Genomic DNA, 25,764 nt, shown 5'->3' on the forward strand with positions numbered 1-25,764 from the left:
TGTTTTTAAGAGTGCTTGCGATGTTATCGGAATATAAAATATCCTCTGATAATATTACTTGTCCCATTTGTTATATTTTGTTTTCTTGCAAACCTATACTGATGTTGTTAATATCGGAATTATTCCATCTCTTGTACCGTTCATTCCGTTCCTGAGTGCGTTATGTTGAAGTTATAAATAATCATATATTTAGAGCCGGGTAGAAAGCGAGAAAAAAACAACAGCAAAAAAAAATCCGCGCCCACAATCAAAGTATCTGTCAGCGGTCTCATCTAACAGAGACTGTAACGCACATTTTTGCCGTTGACAGTGAATTGAATTCTGTAACCGTCGAGAATGCTGATCCGGCGGCAGATTTTCCAAGCCTAATGCAAGGTATGGAAGATGCTGATCTCATTTTAAGTGTTAGAAAGCAATGTCGGAATGATAAATGCTCCGATTTGATTTAATTAAGCCTGCTTTGACCTGGATAAACATATCGTGACCCGTTTACACGTTACGACTCGTGCTCTAAAAAACCGGCAAACTCTCAAATTTTTCCTTAAAAGTTATAGCAATCAAGCAGTATAGTCTTTGAAACATTAGTTTGTGAGTGACAGCAAATATTATTGAAGCGCTTGAGTTTCGAAAATATATTGTCGTTATGCTTGTGTGACCTTTCGACATTGGTACGCCATTCTCGAAGAGCTCGAATTTCACGAAAGTACTGCGTGTATTTTTCGACCTCGAATATTTTATTTTAAGTAGCCCATGGTTTTGAAAATGGATTATGCAAGAAGAAATAGTGCGCTTTCACGTGGAATAAGTCTCGACACACAAGGCGAGGTACCAGTCAATGATTTTAGGCCCTTAATTTTGTGAATTTTGCGGAGCGAAAAATCGCTCGAATTATTGTAAATACTGGAAAATTTGTCAAAAATTCAGTTTTAATTTAAACTGAGAAAATAACCACTCAAAATGTGTATTATCGTCTGCTTTTTTTGATTAGTTGCTTGCTGTTTCGTGGGAAAGGTGTTTTGATTTTCAAAGGAGGTCTCAGCGGTGTTCGGTATCAGACGCCTAAAATCTGGTCTGAGAGCTGCGAAACCAAGTTTATCTCCGTACGTCCAAAATATTTATGGGATCGAGGTAAAATATATATTTTTAGAAGTAGTTCACCAAGGGCTTTCTTGAGAATTTTTTTCAGATTTTTCGTTTTTTCGCTATTGCACGGCCCCAGTTGAAAATTACTGACATTGACTCTTAAAAACGTTAAACAAAAGAAGACAATTTGCTTTGAAGTTGAAAGGTCAGTCGCAAACAATTTCAGAAAAAGTTTTCGAAAAGTGCCGTGACAAGACAGAAGCGAAAATTTGTGCTTAGCTATGACGAGCGTGTTAAAACATGTTTGATGAGTCATTTTCCCAAATACTTTCCATTTTTTGTGTATTGAATCAGCTTGTCGGGTTCGTATTGAGGAATTGAATACTGAATGGTTCCGTTCAGTTTATCTCTTCGGAAAACGACACGATTAAATTTCGTCTAAATGGACAAGCCTTCATGCTAATTCAGTAACACCTAACTGACCAATCATAGCGCGCGGTATATTCGATTGAACATCTAATAATAATAAGATCTAAAAGAACGTTTCCAAGGTAAAGTCGAAGCATGCCCATAAAAATCGTACACTTCCTTGAGAACTTTCCGGCGATGTAACTAAATGAAAGTCATTAAATGAGGAGTATTGTCGATGTATGGGACAAACTAATGAACAAAAGGCCTTTTAAACACGCCATAATGCTGTTTCGTTTGGCTTTTTGCAGTACTTAGACCTTATTAACACTACAAAAGACTGAAACAAAGAATATCGCATTTAGTACCTGAAATTTGTCAGCGCGTCTCGAAGCAACCAGACGGAATACGAAGTACAAGAAAAAAATATGCTTTCTGTGATTCAACCATAGCTATTTACTAACTTGCAGTGATTAAGGTAAATTAACCTCCCTGGCGGGAAATGAAGTGGAGCTGACATTTCGTGCGTGTTAGCCCGGTTCGCCTGAGCCTGATGAAGGGTTAAATCTCGAGAAGTCACCATCACTAACTCCGGGCCGGCTACATTTTAAGGAGGTTAATTTGCCTTTGTTCAACTCCAAGTAAATAGATTGCTACCTGTTTCGCTTGCCCGCCAAGTTTCTCTGAGAAGCTAACACCTTTGTTCATTTCTTTTTTTTTATAGTCTATTTCTGAATATGATAAAACAGTCTCGAACAATAGCCGCAATTGAATGGGTTTCGTTGCTGAGTTGTGTATCGGTTTCTGTGGCGCCTGGAAGGCGTAGTATTCTGTACTGGTGCATTTGTTTTTATTTTCTAACCTAGCGAAACTTTAGAACAATGTTTAGCTCGAGGCTGTTTTGACAAATAAGACTTGGCTGAGTGCATTATTTGTCCTTGCACACCTAGAATTAGAAGTGAGACAATTTAATAACACGTGTGGGTAAAAGCATTTGATACCGAAATTAAATAATTTGTAAGGATGTGTGTAAACGACGCTGTAGGTTTTTATGTCTCTAGACGAAACAACAATCAAATTTTAACAGATAAATGTCAACCACCCATTGAGAGGGTGAGTTTTCTTACAATTTCTCGGCGTGGGAGATTCTGTTCTTTTATACTTACTGAAGGTTTACCTGTAAGCTTTCGTCTAGGATGAAGCTATATTCTTAGAGCAAAATTTTGATCTTGAAATTTCATCGGTTCAAACTTACAAGAAATAATTAATAAGGCAGACTATTATTAGCAATGTCACTGAGGTGATGCCACCAAAAAACGATTTGAAAGACGACTGAAAATTATAAAAGATTGATCATGAGATTGTAGCTTTAAATGAACATCACGAGTTTGGTGCGGCATAAAATTCAAAACGGACCACGGCTTGGTATTTGTAATCAGGATGAATTTTTGATACTAGTTTCTGTTAGTGATACGCGTTTTACACATACACTGTTTTGAGTTTCGGCTTATTTCCGGATCCGGAACAGTTTACTGCGTGGGCTAGCAGTACGATCTTTAGCCGACTACGAAATCCTGTCTGTTTTAGAAAAATTACTTTTGTTAACAGCTTGGTCCATTGTAAAACTTTATCCGCATGACATTCACTAAGCCAGCGTCCACACTACGGCGGAGAAATTTAAAAACGCAACTTTACTTCTACAGTTAATCCGACCTACCGTCCACAATAATCCGTCACGAAAACGGAGCTTTTCTAAAACGCCCTTCAAACCGGAGGAATTTGGAAATGCAACTTTATTTCTACGGTTAGGCCTACCGTCCACTGACCCGTCACGAAAACGGAGCTTTTCGAAAACGCTCTTTAGACCGGAGGAATTTGAAAACGGCGGCTTTGCGTTTTAGTGTGGAAGGAAAAGCAGTATCAAAATGAACAGCACACAAATATCAAACAAATAACATTTTTTTTCACTTGGTACGTCATGTGAGAACACAGAAAAAAACGCAAAACATCATGCGACTCAGTAAACAATAACAAAACGTGTGGGTTATTTTGTTAACTTCCAATAACGGAGATCTTTTAAACTTATTGAGCATTCTTGTATTTCATTTTACACCTGTATGATTTTTTTCTGGACAGGCCTCGTTCTACTGTCGCCCAATTTTACACTGACGTTACCAGGGCAAAACCATACAGTGGTCGGCATATATAACATGCAAAACAGTCCACAAACGTCCACGTGAACATCTACATTGAATTGCGTGGTGCCAGACTGAACAAAGAATTGTATAAGCCTAAACATGGAGTTCAACAGACAAAAAGCTCGACCAAATTGATGCGAGAAACATAATGTTAACGACACAGAATGTCTCTGAGGCAAACTTATAGCTTTCTTGACGCAAAGCTACAGCAGCCTCTAACACAGGTGGACAAAGATAATGGTCAACAAGCAAAATAACCTGCAACAGTTTTATTGAAATGTAACAGCCGTACCCGACGAACCAACACTGATATTCACCGAATATATCAAACTTCGTCGGCCCTCCACATTGTCCGGGCTAATAGCGATTATCTGGAGAGCTTATCATAACCGTACGTTTGTTGCAATAGTAGTGAAGAAAAAAAACTTAAATCACCTGGCAAATAACATGTGTCAAACTCTAAAAAGCGGTAGACAACAGCGGAGAGCTACAGTAAGTATAAACTCTACAAAATTTGCCGTTTACCACCGTCAAACGGCTTCACTCCATTTGAAGTCCTCTTATCAACACAGTATAAAGTGCCCTTCAGAAACAAGTGTCCAGCAGCGAAAAAAAAACAAAAAAATAAAAGAAAGAGCGAGACACACAGAAAGAGAACGGAAATTACACAAATTTCACAAACCACGCGAACCATGTAAGCCGTCCACTCTACCCCCCTCAAACCACCCGACCCCCCCCCCCCCGCCCCACCAGATTGCTGGTAACCATGACTGTTGGAGTAAAGAACACATCGCAATGCAACGGCTTTCCCTCTGGCCTGCTAGAGTGCGCAGCGCAGCTCGCTAACCATTAGAGAACTGCTGCCCTCGCAAAATATCGTAGCATTCGTTTTAGATTTTATCAGGGGATATATTCCTTTTAACTACAATAGAAATAGCAAGCACCGATGTTGGAGATGGTTATGGCACCCCATGTTGACCCGAATTAAGTAACAAGTCGGCTCCGTGTAAAACATCAATCGTGAAGGAATGATTTTAAATCCTTGACCTGAAATTAGTTAAGTTGGTCAGTTTCTTTCTCATCACACCCACGCAATGTTTTTCTCATTGAAGAAAAAAAACACTTTCAAACCCACGAGGTGCGTACAAACGGTTTCCTTTATAATGTTGTTATTTAAATGTTTATCCGCGTGGCTTAGGAATTTGACATATTCTTTAATTAGCGCATAAAAGACTAAGGTTTTGTTAATGAAATACCACTGATCCTATGGATTGGTTTAAAAAGTATATATTTCACACGTATATAGGAGCCGCGAATGTCCAAGAATGAACAATGTTTGTTTAAGTTTAATTTCACGCGCTGAAGTCGCTATGAAATTCCATATTAAAAGCGGTGGATGTTCTTTGCGTGTTTACAAAAGTACGAAAGCCTTAAAACTGATGGAAAGGGAACGAATTTAACTTTAAAGAAAGTTAAAATGGTATACCGCGGATTTTTCAAATGTTTGTCGTCAATTGGAGAGACCGCTGCTAGTTTCACCGTTTCTGCCTGAGTTTTGAGGCCGCCTATTTAGTTGGACGTTTCAATTGTATTGCTTTATTTGTAAGCAAACATCGGTCATTTCTTCTAAGTAATATTTGTATTTCCTATTGAAATTTTCATTGATTGAGTGACTAAAGTATTACGGTGAAGTTCATTCGTTCAACTGGACCTTTTTTTTCACCTAGTCGTCATAGTTTTCGCCCAATAGTGGTTTTAGCCAGACTAAGATGAGCGAAAGTTAAATGTGTTGCAGTCAAAACACACACAATCAATTCAACTCTCCCCAAGTGACAAAACATTTTGAATGATGTAACAATGTTTTAATTACGAGGAGCGACGGTTTGTTGCCAAAAATGGTGACTTTTATGGTAAGCAATAAGAGATCTTTGTAAACATTACCGATTGTTGGCAGTGGCGGCAAACTTTCCGAACCCAACGTCAGGTAGACGAGAATGCGATTAACGCGAAAATGTTTCTAATTACCCGACGACCTGTCGTATTAAACCAAATGAGTTCATACTCACATTTGCGTATATTCAGCATTGTTTAACTCATTGTTTAGAACTCGGCAAAGTAGATTTCGTCGGCACAAAGGGCAAAAATTAGCAACGTTTTAGCCGACTTCCAAGTCTGTTTTTAACTAATTTAATCACCATGAAAGCTATAATCAAGGTCAGAAAAACCTTGTAGGTAAAAAGAACAAGAAGAAAATTAAAAATGTCTCGCTTCCTTGAACAAAAGGTTTCGAGAAGATTTGCGGGAATTTAATTCACAATAGTCTTATCGACTCTACACGTGTTTAACTAAGAGACAACCAAAATCAAACCACCAAAGATACATTATTTATCAAGAAATATATATACAGTATATATTATATCTCAAGGGAACTGAATTCTTGACTTGTGGGTGCGAAGAAAATGTCGACAAAGTTGGATAAAGAAGAATCCCGAAGACTCGCTCTGGTAACTTTTAATCTTTCGCTTGGACTAGGATCAATTGAATTTTGTCTACAAAAAGACTGATAATATGCAGCATAATATATACTACTCTAGCTTGGAACTGACATGTCCGTCGGTTTCTACCTCGCTCTTCTTTTTTAAACATTCTCGGGTTATATTTTCATTTCAAATCGCTGATATTCTTTGACTTATTCTTCACGTTTCTGTATGCCACTGAATAGGTGAATAAGATTTTTGTGAGGGGTATTTTGGAATCCATGGTAGCCTGCTAAGAAACAACGTCTTCTAAGAAACGATGCGTGGAGAGTGCTTCGAGTGCATTACTTATCCGCCACGATCTGACCGAAAATTTGAACAAACGAGTTGAAGACGGCACAATATAATTGCCTGCGAAACAGTTTTTGTCCGTTTGAAACACGGTAACCGGGTTTAACTCCTGATCCAATTGTTAAAACTCTGTGTATATATACGTAGAAATAAAGCTTTTATTTTCCTTTGGACTGGAAGATCAATTGTCTTGAGTAAAACCTTTATCTAACCGGCACATGGTCACAGAATGCATTAACTTGCCCCAGGGAGAAATACACTCAGCGAACACGTGAAAATTAGCTTTAGCAGGGGAAACGGCGTGATTTGCGCTAAGGAAATAACGCGTTTATATTTTCCCTGAATCAATTTCTCAACACAAAATCACGACGCAACACTGAGCCGCGAAAGCGCATTGGATAAAGTAAGAAGCTTACATCCCAAATTTAAAATTCATAAACGCGTTAAAACTCCTCATTCAGTTTGTAGCCAAGCTAGCATTTAATTGACTGGTCGCGTTTACACTTTGTGATATTTGTTACAAATCGTTTAAAGCAAAACTTGCACAGCTTTTCCAATGCCAATTTCGCTGGGCTCGCTTGGCTCAATATAAAGTGCAAACGCCCGCAATGAGTTAAATTTAAAGAGTTCAAGGTCTCTGGAAATTTCCATGGATATTTAAAGTTTAAGAGAGGCATGTAGTTTTGTAAGCAGAATTAGCAATCTATTGTATTCCGCGGACGGCCACAAAGGTGGAGAACTTCCAATATGCGTTTTTCTCGTCAGTAAAACTCTAAGTGTCAATCAAACTTGTAAATTTAGAATGAAGGATTCACATCGCATTGTTTAACTTGAATTACAAAAGAGGAACACAAATACAGAAACCAAAACAACAAGTCAAGTTTTCGAAGCAGTGACTTGGAGATCTTTGGTCGCTGAACTGACCCGGAGTTTGCTTCAGGATTTGGACGGGTAGTATTTTATCTGGCTGCAGAATACTCTCACTTTTTCAGGTAAGAAACACTGACCATCAGTCACTGAGCACCGAAAGATGTGTAACTTAGGGAGACCGCTCCATACACCCTCACCACCACATGTACATTCGGTTGCATAGAAATATCAAAGAAGGCATACTTCTGTTGGCTTCCATAGAATTTTGCCAGTGAACGATCCTTGTTTTAGGGTTCTATCTCAAAGAGTTCAGTCTTTTGCTCGGCTACGGGTATATTTTACAGATCACAGCACCATTGTGCAAGACAACTCCCCAGTGCGTGGGTATTATTTTAGCTACGACGAACAAGTTTAATTCTTCATTCGTTCATCGTGCAAGACATTGATCAACAGTTCCGAGTTTTTCCGCTCTTAGAGTAAAACATTTCACAAGTCTATATGCACAGTTTTAAACTTGTCTTAAGTCTTCGATCTAGCAAGAACATTTTGCAGCGCTGACTTCAAGGCCACAATTAAGAAAAATCACATGCCCCCTTAAATGTCGAGGCTGATTTAGACCTGAAAATGCAACCATACGAAATTAGCCGTGGAAGGATTTTGTCATCGACTGATCTTTCAACCTTGTATGTTTTTCTAGCGCAGCACGTAAGTGATTATGTTAAAATTAATATTATCGATTTCATTTTTCACTTTTTCCTAAATTCGAAAATCGCATGACAAGCGTTATACGCCACAGCTACGCGAGCTAAAAGATGTCGCCTTGAAATGAGCAAACTGCCATTCTCAGCAAACGTTCCAAAGTTTCAGAACTCTCAAGGCTTATGGAAGAAACATATTGGCTTTTCTATCATTACTTTTTGTGCTGTGCGACTTTTTTTCAGTTTTTTTGCCCGAGACTAAACGCCTGTACTCTACCAAGCTATATATCGCAAACGCACTTTATTCTCGAATTAAAAAAATTGGAATTCAGTCAAACTTCTGTTATGCATGTGTTTGCTATTTCTCCGGAACTGAATTGAATCAGTCTAAAAGATTGGACTTAACTCGGTGAATCGGTAATATGTGTTTTAAACTGAAGACGATACACAATTGGGTAATATGAATTTAAACGACAATTCATCGGCGAACAAATTAAGATTTGATTTAATTTCAGGCAGTTTTTTTTTCAAATGTACCCTGGAAAGTCAGCATTGAAAATGCCCCCCTGTTTAGCGGCTTTATTTTATCTTAATAGCTGTCTCCCCAATATTTCATTTTATAATTATTTGCCCGTATTTGCCCGGATTTTAGCGGTTTAACATAGGACGCAAGCAGGCATGACACTGGGTATTTTTTTTTTTTATTGCTATACTTTCAAATAATTTTTCTTCCAAAACGCCACTTCATTCCTTTCTAAAGGAAGTTTTGACGAATGCCAATTCTTGGGAGACCTTGGTTAAGGAAGTTTTTATACATGTCTACTCTTGGGCGCCAAAATGTTATAAGTTGGCGAGCATTAACAAAGAAATCTTTTATGATCTCTGCAAAGTAAATACTGGTTTGATTGATATTTGTACTCCAGAGTCATAAAAAGTTCCCACCGGTTTTTACTTCAATGCGCTATGGATCAGCAAAACCTGCAAACATTATTTCATTTCCTGCGTGGGTAATTTGGTAAAAGCTATGAAACAGCAGATGCACTAAACTAAGGCACGCAGAAAAACGTGATTTTGCCCCGTAAAATTGCCAGGACAGGCTGAATCTTTGCTTTGAAGTCTCTTTCAAGGGGGTATTTATTGCCAACAACAGCATGAAGGTAACGTGTTAGTAAATGATTTTTCACACGTCTTCTCCTGATTATGGCTGAGTACAAAGGAAAAATGTGTGCTAAACGGGTCTATTGATATATTTGCTTTTGCGGTAGATAATTCTTTTTTACTTTAGATCAACAATTCTATTGCCTCCGTGATCAAAGATTCGGTTTTATTGCTGTAAATTCCGCTTTACGGAAAGCTCTACCTCGAAGCTTCATCTTGTCCTAAGATGAAATCGTCTCCTCCGCCTAATTTGGAAAGTTTCACCGAGTGTGAGATCGAACGTTCTATACCTTGAGCGATCAAAGGTTCTTCTGTTTCCTTCGTGATCATTGGTAGATCAACACGTGCGTTCCAGCTGATTCGTAAGCCATCGCCTAGCTACATGTCTTGACTCTTCACCAGTGTACAATAGGTAATACAAGCTAGGTGGCATAGAAATGAAACAAATTATCTCATTCTCGACATTGATATGCAAATAGAATGGCATAGCGGGTTGAACGTAGGCGGTGTGTGCTGGTGATTGGTGGAAATTTTCAAACCAAGACCAAACGACGGTTTGTTTTTCCACACCAACGATCTTTCTCCTCTGCAAATTGTGACCACAGAATGTAACGAACTTGTTTGGCTTCCAGCGGCGTTACGAACGTTAACCGTTTCTTTTCGTTCTTGTTTTTTGCCATGTTAACTCCTGTAGCTAACAAAGAAACTCTTCTTCTGCTTGTAAACAAGCCGACAAGGGGCCAACAATGACACCTTACATTTTCGGTTCCAATCTCCCTCGGTACAGTCAATGTTACTCATACTAGGCAATAATTTCATTCTTGTTCCCCAAACATGAAGCCACATTTCTGTCATCTTTACATCTCATCTCTCATTTTTTTTTTGTAAAGTAAGCTTATTGTGGATTGCTACCAAAAGGTGCGCCTTCGTGTCTCTTGTGGGAGTTAGCACTTCGCTAAGCGCGCACGTTATCCGGTTTTGTTAGCACGCGCGTTTTTGATACTACAGCAAGCGTGTTTAACGGAGACGATGAGACGTTTACCTAATGGCAAACACCTGTGTCCGACTCTTTTACTCCATACAAAGCAAGACAAAGAGATTCGCTTAACCAGCTGTTGAATGCAAAGTTAAAAAACTCAACGGTCATTAAACGGAAATTAAGTTAAGGGTAACATAACCCGCTCATAAAAGAAACAATATAAATGGCGCAAAGCTGACGCCTTCGCTAAGCGCAGAATATTGTTTTTCGCGAGTTACAGCCCTGCCAAAGTCGCAGATATGGTTCCACTTGCCGAGGTGGATCATGTCTTCTAGTTTATAACAATGCTCGTCAAGGCACGTGGCGACTGTCCGAATTAATTGTTCACGCGTGCCGCTATCTATAGTTGTATATCTAGCAGCCACAGGGCAATTAAGTGAACTACAATTGACAATAGGTCCTGACACACGCGCCTAAAGCAAACCACGCTAGGCACAGAACAATGTGAGCTATTGTCTCGGGAGCTCGTAACTAAGACACGATCGTAGTTTTCTTCTCACCGTGTCGCATTGGGAGTTGAAGATAGCTGTGATCTGCTCTATATGGCTTGATCACTGAACCCAGGGCACGGGCCGTTAACACGAATTACAAAACTCTGGTAACAACAACTGCGTATAAACAAAACCCGCGTTCAAAAACAGTGCTCCTCGCTGCAACGGTTCAGTGCAACGCTTGCAGTTTCGCAGCACAGAACTACAGCTCTTGTTAAAACTGATTTTTCTTGCAGACGTTGGAAGAGGGATCTGGAAGTGAAATCACTGCAGTTACAATGCCTCGTGGGTCAGGTATGTGAAATAGTTTGGATTATTTGTCCTTTTTCCACCTTCACGTAGCTATGTAATTATCACTTTCTGTGTGCAAACTCTAATTATCTCCAAGATGCAAAACCTAATTCTGTTAGCATGGCAGAGCCTTAGGCACGCAGATTTACCCACATTAGTATTACAGCTGATTAAGATGCGCGTTTTCGCACGGTTTCTATGACTCTAGATCACAAGGGAAACTTTCCCTGACCAGACGCTCGGCAAAGTCTTGTACATACCCAATCACGCGACCACTGAATGTTTTCGCTGTTATTCCTAAATGAATTAATCATTTGGCATTCCTCTCATTTGATTAAGTGATTCTGGTCTTCTCCTGCATTGACCGGTTATGATTTCTTGGCAGATTTAAAAATTCGCAAATCATATAGACTGGCCGTTTTTGTTCGAGGACACTCGCTTAAATACGCACTCGAAAGTGCAAATAAACGTTAACTGCATATCCGGCGGGGAAAAAGTCTGAATGAAGCAATTTGACAGCAAATGCGAAATTGCTTTGAAATTAAAGTCCATATTTTTTTGAAGTTGTTAAACAACTTTGATGCTCATCAGTGTTAATTTTATTTTCGATACAACAGGGCGACTCGTTACAAACCAGACAGAGGCGAGTCTGAATTAATCAAAGTCCAAGTCGCTGTCTCTATTTCAGTGATTGTGGCAGACTTTATTAACTTTGAGTTTCTCAACCGCAGAAAGTAAATCAGTAAAGACACAGGAAACAAATCGTGAAATTAAGGGCGAAATTTTCTACCTTTAATAGCAAGCGCATCATGTTAAATTTACCACCAGAAACTATTCAAACACAACCAAAAGATCAAGGAAACTAGACTTGCTGTGACTTAAGACGCTCTTTGGCTAAAATGTAAATTTCGAACTCTTTTGTAAAGAGTAGCGCGTGCCATCAATTAGTGTTCGAAATCTGATTGGCGGTCAGCGAAGCGAGACCATTAGGACAATAGTTATTATAAAATTGCTTTAAGTCGCCTTTGTTATTTTGAGAAACAGGCATGTGGCCTCAAACTCTTCTTTGCTGAAGCAAATCACGGTCACTGCAAATGTAATTAATGTAAACCTTCTTAAAGTTCATTTATGCCAACATATGGCGCAAATGGATACAAAGTGGATTTGAAATTGAAAAGTAATTCATTTGAAGGGTTGGCCCTGAATTTAGAGATGCAACATGTAACAGGCTTCACAAAAGGTTGCATTAATGAGAATCGTATGCATGTCAATGTATCCATATTTCACATGACAAATTATTTGCTGTACTTCGAGTGGCTGAACAATTCATAACTTTTCATCAAATATGTTGTTTTAAAAGATTAAACGCTTAATTTTCCTTTTCATTTTAGAGTTTTTATTAAAACGTTTGAGGTACTCCGACCTCTTTCTCTTCAAAATAAATGAGTCAACTGTATTGCTCCGTTGGGCGTGAATTACGGACGTTAACACCTTCATGTGAACTATTTGAAGTCCATTTACGTCGGCTTAATTTTACCTTAATGAGGCGGAAAGATCGCGTCATAATTCAGATAAAAAACATTGTTATGCAGCATGTACAATCTGCTATCTCAGTTGACAGAAACTTCTAGTTTTTTTGCTAAAGGACAACGAAAAAAATAAAACCACGCCAGTCAGACCGTGGAAACAGAACTTCTGTTATAGATAGCTCCCTTCTCTTGTTTGTTTAGAAGTGTGTCAATGACAATTAACATCCATTATTAGAATATTTTATGTTTAACAAACAACTTTTGAGCTAGGCCATAAAACAGATCATAAATTAGACATCGATTTGTTGCAGCGAAAAGAACTTTTCTAGTCTTTGAAATATTGATTCAGATATCTGAATTGAGAGTTATTCAAAATTTGATTGAGAATAAGTCAAAATTTGAACTTTATGCTGAAAAATGACGCGTTTTTTAAAATGATTGCTGACATCTGAGATATGCAAAATTTGCTGATCGGCAGAAACATGTTCTGAAATTTTAACTGAAAGCTGAGAAATAACCGAAAATTTATGACTGAGATGTTAGCACACGAATTTCGGACCAGGAGATTATAGTGCTAAGAATGAGTGCGTGTGCATGTTGTGTTTTAACAATCGCACCATATTTTCGCCAAGCTATAAGCTAGCTAGTCTCTCTGAGCTGACCAAACAGATTTGAAATTTACTCACAGTCCGCAGTGTGATGGCTTCCTTTCACGCGAAACGTGTTTTCTGATTGGTCACCTGTTCGAATGATCTATGAAAATGACAGTTCGCTTGCACCGCTACCTGTTCTGCTCTCTCATAACACAGGAAATAATTAATATCCATCTTATACATACAAGAAACCCTGCACGCAACAACTTAGAAAAAAAATTCAATTTTGTCGAATTTCGCTTTGTTTGCCGTTATCTGCAGCCTTGCTGAGATCTGTCAGTTTGATTGCTTTGAAACCTAAGGGTGGATTTCCATTGTTCCATTATTTCACGCCCGATTTTCTTGCGCAAAATAAATAAAACATATGGAGTAGAAAATGAACCACTTTCAACTTTTTTCCGCAGACGCAGGCGGTCCATTAGAACTGCTCTATTTTATTTTACGTGCGAAAAGCCATTGAAATTTACGCCGTAGACGTGCCAAAAATAACGCTACAGTGGAAAGTCACCTTACCCTCTTTACACGACACCGGGTTGCTTTTTACCCCGGGTTGAATCACCGCAGAAAAAAAACTAAACACCTTACACCAACTCGAGCCTGATCCAGGCCAGCCTTTCTACCGATCGATCAAAAACTGAAAGCATGGGCTAGAAAGATTACAAACGAAAAACCTAGAAAGTATAACGGAATGGTGGGAGGTCCTGATGTACAAACCAAAAAAATAAAAATAAAAAACGAAACAACATGGTTATTTGACTGAAAGTACCAACACGGCTTAGCTTTTGGCCCACTGCTTACATGTAAGAATTGAAGAAATTTCAACCCTTCTCGCCGGGCCAACCTGAGTTTCGACAAGGGTTATCCGGCAAAGGGGGCTGACCGGCTTGTCCACTGTTTTTATGTAAACGCTTATAAACATTTGACTGCAAAAGGGTTACCCGCCGCGGTGATTCAACCCGGGGTAAAAAGCAACCCGGGGTTGTGTAAAGAGGACTGGTTGACGGAAAGGCAGAATGGAGGTTGGAAACCTGCAGTAATAAACACCTTTCGTTTTTCTACGATCATGACGATATATCAGTGTGTGGGCATTTTTGAAATTTCAGGCGTGATTCTTTTGTCCCTTATCACGTGCTGAAATGTTAAACTTTTTCATTACCTACCTGTTAGATTCTTATTGTCTTGTGTTTGTCTCGTGATCATCCACGGCTGTCCAACAGTCAAGGTCAACCAATGTATATCAAGGCGTTTTTAGTTTTTGACAATTCTTCTTTAAGTTAATTATGTTTCTGGTTTTTATCTATAAGTTAAGCAGCGAGGCCTTTTTTAGTTCCCACGGTCAGTGAACCCAAAAATGTACACAATTTGGGTATTTAGCTGGAAATCATTTAGCTTGTATTATTAGTAGATCGAAAGCAGTAGAAGTAGTAGAAGTAGTTGCAAAAGGAAGCGCTTTGAAGAATAAAAGTCAAGCAAGCAAGAGTAGCGTCTCTTCGCATGAACGGGTTTGCCGTGCTGTAACTCACATGTATTGCGTGGCTTGTGTTGGTGCAAAAACTTTCTTTCCTTTTTCTTTTCAAAGAGACTTAACATGTTGACTGGTTATAAATAGAAACCGACAAAACAAGGCTTAACGGGAAATAAATGTAAGGTACCTGAAAAAAGAAGAAAACACAAAACTAGCGGATCATGAGCGCGGAGCAGAGAAATCGTTGCCATTCTTTCAAAATTGCAACAACAAGATCTCCTCTTGACTGAAAATTAGTTTTAAATTAATGGAATAAAAGTCGTGCCAAGGGTTGCTGAAAGTAGAAGTTCGAATTCGGCTCTGTCATTCAAATCAAATCTTTGAAATAGAAAAGAAATTTGTCGCCCATGGCACCTGCAAGTTCTTATGTCTGATAAATTTACAGAAAAATGGTCTTCGTTCCACTCGAGCCATTCTCGACATTCTCTTCTCAGGTCAACACGCAATTTACGCCAACAGCCATTATGTGTCGCACAGCAAGCTGCAGTCTCCGTTGACGATTCAGTGGTATGTATATGACGTCTATCACCTTAGTTGACAAGAACTACTGTAATAAGCCTCCAAAACGTGGACACATGTTAACTGGTGCCCGTTTTGAAGGGGTACTGTCGTAAGGCGCCAATCCACTTTAATTTTCCGTGACTCTCAAAGAAAATTTCTTCCAGTATAAAAAAGTTAATTAGCTGATATTGGGCGACCACTAAGGTAGATCGTAACTGATAACAAAAAACCGGAGTACCAGTAACAGGTTAATAAAATTCATATTTCACTCGACGGTAACCTGTCGTGTTTGTGCTATGTCAACTTCGGCCGGTTGAATATCACTACCAAAGCAATACATTATCGAAAGTCCATGAGACTCTCAAGTAATTCTCATGAGATATTTTAAACAAAAAAGTTCGTCTGTTGAATGAAAGGTGTGCAGTACTAGAAACCACTGAAGAAAACCATCTCTTCCATGCACTGATAAACGTTTTAAACAGAAGCTATGTTTGGACACGTGAATAAAAGAATCAAATAAATCTTTTTCTGTGTTATGTTGACAAACAAATGATGCTGGCAAACAAATGATTTAAATCCGTCTTTTCCACTGCGGTATTTCTTTTTTCTTAAAAGTACTTCATCTATCGTAATTAAAAAAAAAGAATTTACACTTATTTGTATTTGTATTTTCTAAAGTTAGCTAAGGCAAATTTCAGTCGGTTTTTAAGCATTCTATTTATGGTCTGAGTGGCAGTAGGGTGCTGGTAAAATTGACCAAAATGATGAATGTTTCTGCTTTTTTGTTTTATGTTCCCATAGACTTGATATGACCTATACTCACGGTTGTTTTCATCTGCAGGTTAAATGAAAATTACGAAGTCTCTGAGGGTGTTAGTTTGCCCCGGAGCGCTTTATATTCCCATTACTTGGACTTCTGTGAAAAGAACAATCTCGCTCCAGTGAATGCAGCCAGTTTTGGCAAGGTAAGTGGAATATTCTTGAAATTAAAAACCCTCAAAATCCAATTGCTCTAACATCTGAATTTATTGCATGGAATATCTTCCGATACCGGCCAGTCCTTCGACATAAACTGAAGACGATATGTTAGGATATTTATCTCTATATGCATTCATTGAACTACCCAGCAATTGCTAAGCACTCCCACGACGTTTGAAACAAAACACTGAATTAGTTAAATTGAAAACAACATGTTTTGAAACAAAAAATGTATTGAAATATGTTTGATGTTTCCATCCCGCCAAATATCGCTTGGTCAAACTTATCAAAGAAAAATAGCCTTAACTCATGAGGAATGAAAATCCACTGAAATCAGTTTTACTTTCTTCAGATAATTCGTCATACCTTTCCGAATTTGAAAACCAGAAGGCTGGGAACTCGTGGGCAGTCAAAGTAAGTATTCCTTTACTGGTGACATAGTTAATAGAGGGGAATGGTTATGAAACTCGGCAAAGTTCTTTGTTGTATGTTTTTGTTCTCTTTTTTGACCTTGACCGTGTGCACAAAACACAATAGTTGTTTACTACTGACCGAAGAACTAATCAATAGAAATGTTTTGACTACGTTACTCACGATAGTGTATGAACGCAAAACAAAAGATTGTGCACGGTCGTGGACCTTCCAACATAAATCTTGGCATCTTTGCTTGCTCCTTTACCCTCTATTACTATGCTGTTGATATGTGAACATTCAGTATGAGCACATTCTAGAAATGATGTATGATTCGAGAACATATTCTATGCTATCGTAAAACAACAAATTTCTGTTGTGTTCTTAGCTTGAAATATCAATTAATATATAAATCTAACAACCATAACAGTAAGTAAGCTAGTTTTAACGAAATCAGTCTTGTTTGTTGACCATCTGGTCCTGTTGAACTTTTGGGGGAACTTGAAGTTATAATTTTTTGGTGCCCGGCACTCCTTCAACAAACACGTGGTTACACAATGGTACTCGTTAACTTGATCAAATCATTGTTTTCGCCTGAATTAATGTGTCCTTAGCATTCCAGTGACCAACACCTATATCGATATTCTTTTGTTAAAGTTTGAAAATCAACTTCGAGAAAAAATTGCGGCAAAAAAGTTAAGCGCTTGATAAGGCAAAAAATCAATGCTAACAATATAATTTGTTTGTACTGAACAAAGAGTCTTTCGCTGAAAGCCGAAGTCAAGGATTGTGAGAGTTTCTTCAACTGCATTTGCATAGTTTCATCTCAGTCTTAGCGAGATCAATCACGGTATTTCTTTCAGGATAGAATATTGCTTTGAGAAATGCTAATGGATTTTGAAACACTGACAAAAACAAAGAAACCGCACTAGCTGAAAACGAAAGCATGAAACACGCGGCCAAATGGTCCACAGTATACCTTTTGTTTTCAAGAGTAGAGTGCAACAATTTCTCCAAGTTCAAGTAGATGTGAGCAGGGTTACCGTGGTAGCAGGAAGGAACTTGGCACTTTGAACAAAAGGCGGCCCACGTTATGTGCTAAATAAAATAATTTTTCAAACTTAATGATTTAGGCTCAGCAACAAAACAAGATGCCACTATAAATATTATGTGGCAACGAAATTAAATGCTGCTGGTATGTGCGTAAAAGCATAACAAGGCATTGAAAATATCAATTGAGCAAACAATTCTAAAAAACATGAATATGAATACAACGGAAATAACAACATTCTGGACGAAAATTATACGGGTTCAGAACTGATGTAAAAACCAGTTTGGGAAGTTTGAAAATAAGATCCGTTTGCCAGCTGCGAGTTGGCGGATTGGAGCAGCTGGCGCGAGGGCGGATTGGAAAAAAGGAATCGGAACTAAAAAGAGCTCAGGAAATCAAATTATTGGTTTTTTCGATCTTTCGTGTACTGCATAACTGCACAATTTGTACGAAGTTAACTGTAGAACTTATGTACTCGTAATTTATTTCAGTTTCAAGTTAACTGGGGGAACGTTTCTGGAAACATAAGAAGCCGCTCAGAATACGAAAAAGTAGCTCAGTTGTCAGGAAAAGCTAGTCATACAGTAACCTCCATGGGAAACGAAAATGGGTTCGAAAAATAGGATAGCTCGAGAAATCGGGGGAAAATTAAAACAGGGGCGGATCCAGGATTTTTCTTAGGAGGAGTGCACCACCAAGGAAAATGGTGGTGACTGACCGGTGAGGTAATAAATTTTAAAAGCGAATACGAGGAAGAAGGCTTTATCTCAGGGGGAAGGAGGGTGCGCACCCCCTTCACCCTCCCTCTAGACCCGCCCCCGTAAAATTACAGTGTTTGACTGAGGAGAGGGAAACGACTTTTGGTTCGAGTTTTAGGGAGGTTCGAAAAACTGAGGGTTCGAGAAATCGGGATTCCAATGTAATTTTCTTTTTCCAAATATGAACCGTTGTAAGAAGTACGTACTTGAACCCCGCTCACAAGTCTGGCTCTTCTTATCTATATCTTTTAACAATTTCAAAAAGTCAGTTTCCCATGCTTCTCTAATAAAATGCTCCCAAGAAGATTTATCTCTTGAAATGAGGAGACACGTTTGAGCGTAATAGAAAAACGTTAATTAATACTAGAGGGGTACCGGAAATAACCGTCTCTAGTCTCGCAATAATGTCGTTTCAGACTCCAAAAGGCCTTTTTTTGTGTGTTTTCATCGTTTTTCTAAAGTTGAAAACATAAAGTCTTAAATAAAAATTGCAGGTTGGTCTTCAATTGAGTGTCTTTAAACCAAAACCAAAGAAATCACTCTCGCCAATCACAAAGGACATAGACAATCCAGCGAGCCAATCAAGACTCGAAGTAATAACATATAGCTGGGGCAAAGCGCGGGAAAACGTGTGCGAGAAAGTCACGATGTTTTTTGGTTTTATTTCTGATTGGATGAAAACTTGGCGCGAGATTTTGAAGCCAATCACGAAGCGTAGTAAGTGAAAAACCAATTACTTTCGACATTCAAATGAAAATCGCCATGTCCAGATCCTCTTATAAAAGCAATTCAGCTATATCATGTTTATTAATAATGAATGTTCCTTTAACACAAACTTGTTCATTTAATCCCAGGTATCACTACTATGGGATCACAATAAAATCAACTTCACCTTATCATGACACCGTCTGTAATGCAGCGAGGCAAAGCAACACTGGGTAAGCTGTCTTCTTGCACGCGTAAGCTAAGATAATTATGACAAAAGGGATCTAGCACCAAGAAAGTAGTTCATCATAATAAACATCGCGACATAAACAGCTATAAACAACATAGAGCTCTAAAGTTACTCTTAAAATAAAATGACTAAATGTACGTAATCACTTTCGATAGCAGTCTTCACACACTAGAGTTTCATTCACAGCTTTACAAGTTAGCAACACCTTATGCAGTTTAATAAATAGTACCACATGAAAGTACTGCTCAATGGCTTTCATTTGAATGATCAGACATTAGGGTTTCATCCACAGACTTAAAAGTTAGAGCCACCTTGAACAGTTTATTAATTTAAACAGTACCACATGAAAGGTCCCCATGAAGGTAATGCTCAATAGTTTTCATTTGAATGGTCCGCACACACTAGGGTTTCATCCACAGACTTAGAAGTTAGAACCACTTTGTACAGCATAATAAACGGTACCACATGAAAGTACTGCTCAATAGCTTTCATTTGAATGGTCACACACTAGGGTTTCATCCACAGACTCAAAAGTTAGAACCACCTTCCTTGTACAGCACATGAAGGTGCAGCTCAATAGCTTTCAGTTAAATAGTAACAAATCATGGCTTTCGCTCGCAAACTTAAAATTAATAATGTGTGTTATGCTAGTTTCAGCCAATCGTACAGTAAGACCGATGCAGACGAGAGGACACAAGGCCACTCTCTTCATAAGACCAGTCACGGGACCAATTCATGTGTCACAGCGGCACCTGGAGGAACGCTATTGCCTGACTTCCCTAAGCCCAGCAAACTGAACTTACCTGAGGATGTGCCAAACGAAAAGGTGAGAGAGGCTTGTTGCGACAGAAATAAACAACGATGGAACCTTGTAAGATTTGAATACGCCTAGAAATTATAAGAACTCAAGGACTCCTTGTACTCAAGCCAATGCAAATCTTCTTTTAGGACTAGTCAATAGTAATCTTTTTTTTGACCACTGAATGGTAAATGAGGTTTAACGATGCGCTGAACACTAATACTGTAAAAACTCACTTTTCACACAGGTGAAGACATTTCTTATCATGTATCGAGCCCACTGCCAGAGGATACTGGACACTATCTTACGAGCAAACTTTGGAGAGGTATGTTACCCCACTTACATTGTATGACGTATCCCTTATCATCACTGTGGTGTAATAACACTGAAACGTTAACTATAGGAAATTTAGCCGTTACTAAAAGCTATCCTTAATTAAAAAGAGCTTTTTTAACCAAAGTTATCATCTTGATTGTCCGACGTAAAAAATTCGTCTCGGATTTAATTTTATTGTTAACATTTTTCAGGTTCAGAACTTCTTAGTTCACTTCTGGCAAGGAATGCCCAGCCATATGCTGGAAGTCCTGGGTTCTAGCGAGGTTGTGGAGCTGATTGGTCAATGTGACGTCATCCTGTACAAAGCAATCAGCGGAGTTTTAATTCCTGGAACCCTTCAGCCTCTACCGGCAAGGTATGACATATCGCTAGTAATGAGTGCGGGTGACAACCCGGAAACAGGGAATGTCTTACCCCCATCTTGAGAATAACAGACAGTTGCTTGTAGAAATAGAATAACACCTTAACTTTTTTTTTCCTTTTCACAATCGGAGCTGCTTTTTACAATCTTTCGAATTCGTGCGCCTTTTTTAACTGCGACCCGTTGCCATTTTCATCAGGCGGTAAAATGCATTTCATGTGTTTTCTCGCCATAGAGCGATGCTTCTTTTGGTCAAATGTGCAAGGTTCTTTTTACCTATTAGTTTGTGCATCATGAATTCAACTTGAGAAATAAACATGCATTTAACAAAATTCGAGAAATCTTACTGACTTGAGTCAATAAGTAGCAGTAAAATAATTGACATGTATTAAAATTCTGACTCGTATCGTTGCAGTTTGACTCAAGCAATTCGTCAGTTTGCACAGCAACTTGATGAGTGGCTGACGGAATCTTTATCTCATTTACCGGAACCATTACAGAAGAAGAAACTGGCAGGTTAGAGCCGAGAATGACATTATTAGAGTGTAAAAAATGTGTTTCTTCATCTAAACAGATCTGTGTGTATCTATATGAGCATAATACTTATTATTAATGAAGACTTCATTCTATTTTTCAGTTGCCAAGAGTTTCTCTCATTCACTGCGAAGGCAAACTTCTCTAACACACCTCGCTCAGGTATGATGGAGAAGAAACTTAACTTATTTCATTCAAAGCACCACTTCAACTCTTAGTGAATGAAAAATCTTGAATCCCAGATAGATCTCTTCACGTCTAAAATCCCTTTGCAAGGATCAGCGGTTTTAATTCTAGTATCCCCAGTTCAGTATAAATACTATAAATAAATTAAATTTTGTCCATTTTCCACTATTCAAGTCTAAATGCCATGATTTCTCTTTCGTTATCAGGCCGCCAGAACTGTATTACACAGCGCAGAGCCTGTTTCACAAATGCTAAACGACTGGAAGCAAATTGATTTTGAAGGAATTGCCCGCCAGGCTTTGTGGACCTTCAGCCAGTCGGTGGAGGAGGACTACGAACTAGTAAACGAGCGTAAGTGAACAGGCTAAGCCAGTTGGTCCTGTTTTTATGTACGTTGCATGAGTGAATTTGATGATTGGTCCGTGGTTCAATAAAGTGGTTTAGCATATTGACAGCAGAATTTGACTGGCTTATGTTTCGTTTCCAGACTATAAAGAGTTTACACAGCTGCTCGATCAGCAGGCAACCATTGATCAATACGCCGAGTGGGCCTCAAATCTGGTCAACCGCTGTGTTTTAAAGGCAAGTACATCAAAGTCTAAAGCGAGCATTTAAATTCCAACCAGTTGGGACTTTTAACGGGTTTTCAGTCCTATTTACAATGCTTGTTTTTCGATTTATAGTGTCCCAAATTAGAACAGCACTGCTAAATATCAGTGACACTTAAACAAAGTGAACAAAGTGATATATTTTTTGTTTAAATCTAAATAAAAAAGATCTCCTTTAAAGACTATGTACTAAGACTATGGCCAGGTTTTCTCGCCATTCTCTTCCATTTCCCACCATTCCAAAAGAGCGCGTACTAGTATAGAATGTCAAACAATCTCTTATAAAATAATCTGCCAAATGAGAAAATAGGCATTGCATAAGTACATGCTCGTAGAGATCAAGCGTGCATTAAGCGCGCAGTAAAGATTACACAGTATTCTTAATGACATTTAGTTAAACAACACTTGATAAATTTCTGGTGTGTTAAACGTACTTTTCACTCTCATTTTAGCAAGTGGAGAAGACAGGCAAAACGTACAAGGAGTGCTCAAAGGATTTCCTTCTAAAGTGGTCATTCTTCAGCATCAAAATTGTGCGCGAGCTAACGTTACACAGTGCTCATAGTTTTGGTAAGATTCAATTTAATTCTTGTCCAGTTCTGAAATTCGTCACTTTACTACGGCTTCCCTGAGCCTTTGGTGTTTTTCTTGTTTTAAACATTCAATTTAATAGACATTTTACTTAAATTCTACCATACGCAACAGAGTGATAATGTCTTGATTTTTTCCATTGTTGATTCATCGCAGGCTCATTTCACCTACTGCACATGCTCCTTGAAGATTACATCCTGTATACTGTTGAAAACCACAACAACATGGATGAACTGTCGACCCAGTCCTCTGTCCGCGTAAACAAGGAGACAAATGTCGTACAAGGTTGGTAGAGTCGTTCTTTAAATTCTAACTGTTTAGGGCAAAAATAACTGTGAAAAAGTTCCCTGCAACTGAAAAGAGAGAAGATCTTATGACAGTTATGTGAAATAGTTTTCTCAAACAAATGTTAGGTAAGTAAGTAAGTAAGTAAGTAAGATTTTATTTTACGAGGGTAACATTTGACAGTAATAAAACTGATAACCTAATGGCCCTCAAAAATAACATTTGAAAAAGAAAGAAATAGTAACAATCGTTTCAATATTAAAAATAATTAAAATGTTTTCTTTTTTTGTTGCAGAACCTGCGAGCGAAAGTATGGAAGTGGACATTTTGAGACCGCGGACCATAACTGCTAGAAAGCCCGCATCACGAAGGCATTCAAGCTCTTCTTCCATAGGATCTCTGAGAAGCCCTAGAGATGTGCCCCCTCAAAGAAGCCCCGCCCAGTCCGCCATTATGCGATCCTCATTTCACGATATATCCCCGCATCCCATGACACCGATGACGCCTACGACACCGACAAACAACAACAACAACAATAACAACAACATCAGTAAATATCCCATGATACCAGAACAAGGGCACTTTCTGTACCCACCACCAGGGGATTATGGGACACGGTATGGTTACGCGGCGAGCCAGGGTAGCTTGATGCCCTCAGTGAATCATGGTAGCAGCTTTGCCGTGGCGGGCTCAAGCGAAGCCGGGATAACCATGGGTGACTTTGACATGTCGAGCAGCTACACGACAGATGCAACTGGGTTTACCGCTGTCCGCTCCAAAACCAGCATGGCAGACTCAAGCTACACGGTGATGAACCCTGCAACCAGCATGGCGTCCTACGAGTACAGGGGGATCTCACCAATGGACCACATGAAGCATTATTCCCAGTACCCTCTGACGGAGCGAAGTTATCCTTCCAGTTACATGTTCCCTCCAGGCGCGATGACGTCAAACACCATGTATCCGCTGTCAGGGGTCAGCGGTGGCACCAACGAGAGATATTACCCGGATGTGCTGGAAGAGTTCGTAGACATGCAAGCTGCAATGCATCATGGGATTCCCACTCGGCCTGTGAGATCAGACTACAGCTATACGCCTGCAATCTTAAGTAACTAGATAATTCTATTGTACAGTATTAAAAGCTTACTGTGGTGTATGGTAAAGACTAATTATTTGCATGATACGTCTCATTTTAACATGAAGTGTCAATCCTTTTTTAGGCTATGTTTCAATCAGTACTTCCTCGTATCACATAAAATTACAATAAGTCAAGTAGGGCGTTATTTCATGTCATGATAAAATTATAAGAAGGTCAGATTGGTTTTCCAGACTTAAAACGTAAATTTCGCACAATTTACAAATTTAATTTTGCTGTTTAAATATTATTCTCCCGATTGGGTTAAAAATGACACGACAGCAAAGCTTATGGATGAATATATTGGCAATTTTGTAGGAGTATATATGTAAAGAAAAACGAAAGAAATACAATTACATTCGAGGGAAACGTTAATTTACCATATTGGAGTAAGAATAAGAAGTATAAGTATTCAAAAATTATTATTCGTTATTATTATATGCTGAGAACATTCGTGAAATTAAATTAAGAACACGTAAAATTGATAAACTGGGGGTTTCAGAAACTACTGGCGTCTATGTTTAAATGCATGTTAAGTAGTAACGTAAACTATTAGAGCTTAAGAAACACGGCTGGCTAAAAAGTGGGTTTCAAATGAATTTAGCGTCAAATTATGTATTTATTATATGCTATCATGCTTTAACAATTGTTCAGAGTTTCCTGCAAGAATTTGCAAAAAATAGTTTAGAGAAGTTGCCCGGGATTTTGAAACCAACGTCACGTGACTATTTTACCGCGCTTTTTGTCGTTCCCGTTTTGCTTCGGCTTCACTTCAATTACTTTATTGTTACTGTAATTAGAGAACCACACTATTTATATACAGTTGGACCCCGCTGATTCGAACTCGGTTATTTCGAATTTAACGTTATTTCGAAAAAAACAACTTCCCTGGGATTTGCCCTTCAGTCATTTACTATTGGGTATTTCGAACTCCCGCTATTTCGAACTATTTTTTGTCTCCCCTGAGAGTTCCAAATAGCGAGGTTCAACTATAACTTCACAGGGGATTAATTAAATCAAATTTGATTAAATTAAAGTTGCTTTTAAATTAAGATTACAAACCGCCAGTCTCTTCTCTCAGCCACTAATAGGCTTATCACGTAACACTTTTTACTAATTGGTTGACGTGACAACGATAACAGCTACCAAGACACAGCGCGGGCTAAAAACCAGCTGAAAATATCCTTTGTGATATTTTTTCAATTTGCGTCCATCTGACTTACATGTAATGTAGATCGTGTGTATAATGTACGGCACGGAGTCAAATGTTAAATATTACAATATTTGTAAGATACTGTACATTAATATCGGATAGGGTGATTCAAAATTTACTGCCATGCCAATAAAGTTGTAAAACGTTGCAAGGAAAAATGGATATAATTTTCCGTAGTAATGAATCGGAGTTTGAAAGAAAGCAAGAAAGCAAAACATTACTGATTCTACAGTTCTGTAGACACAGCCTCATGCCCAGAATTCATGGGCTTCTCCCGGTAAGGGATTGAAA

General features: G+C 38.6%; 1 protein-coding gene across 3 annotated transcripts; it reads left to right on the plus strand.

Moving 5' to 3' along the window:
• Positions 1–200: 200 nt before the first annotated feature.
• On the plus strand, positions 201–25,696 carry LOC145493394 (regulatory factor X 4-like). 3 transcript variants are annotated; one of them, XM_081472859.1, is made up of 16 exons: positions 201–375; positions 11,010–11,067; positions 15,206–15,278; positions 16,114–16,237; positions 16,603–16,664; positions 19,325–19,408; positions 20,077–20,251; positions 20,472–20,549; positions 20,752–20,915; positions 21,337–21,437; positions 21,559–21,617; positions 21,848–21,992; positions 22,129–22,227; positions 22,706–22,819; positions 22,997–23,125; positions 23,421–25,696. In XM_081472859.1, exons 2-16 carry the CDS (start codon positions 11,052–11,054, stop codon positions 24,239–24,241), a joined length of 2,244 nt encoding a protein of 747 aa, XP_081328985.1. In that variant the 5' UTR covers positions 201–375; positions 11,010–11,051; the 3' UTR covers positions 24,242–25,696. The 3 variants fall into 3 exon arrangements, with proteins under 3 accessions (XP_081328985.1, XP_081328983.1, XP_081328982.1); XM_081472857.1 differs by lacking the exon at positions 201–375 and adding an exon at positions 7,252–10,880; XM_081472856.1 differs by lacking the exon at positions 201–375 and adding an exon at positions 7,253–7,509.
• Positions 25,697–25,764: the final 68 nt, after the last annotated feature.

The sequence above is a fragment of the Orbicella franksi genome, chromosome 7 (genome assembly GCF_964199315.1).
Source record: "Orbicella franksi chromosome 7, jaOrbFran1.1, whole genome shotgun sequence".
Classification (NCBI taxonomy): domain Eukaryota; kingdom Metazoa; phylum Cnidaria; class Anthozoa; order Scleractinia; family Merulinidae; genus Orbicella; species Orbicella franksi.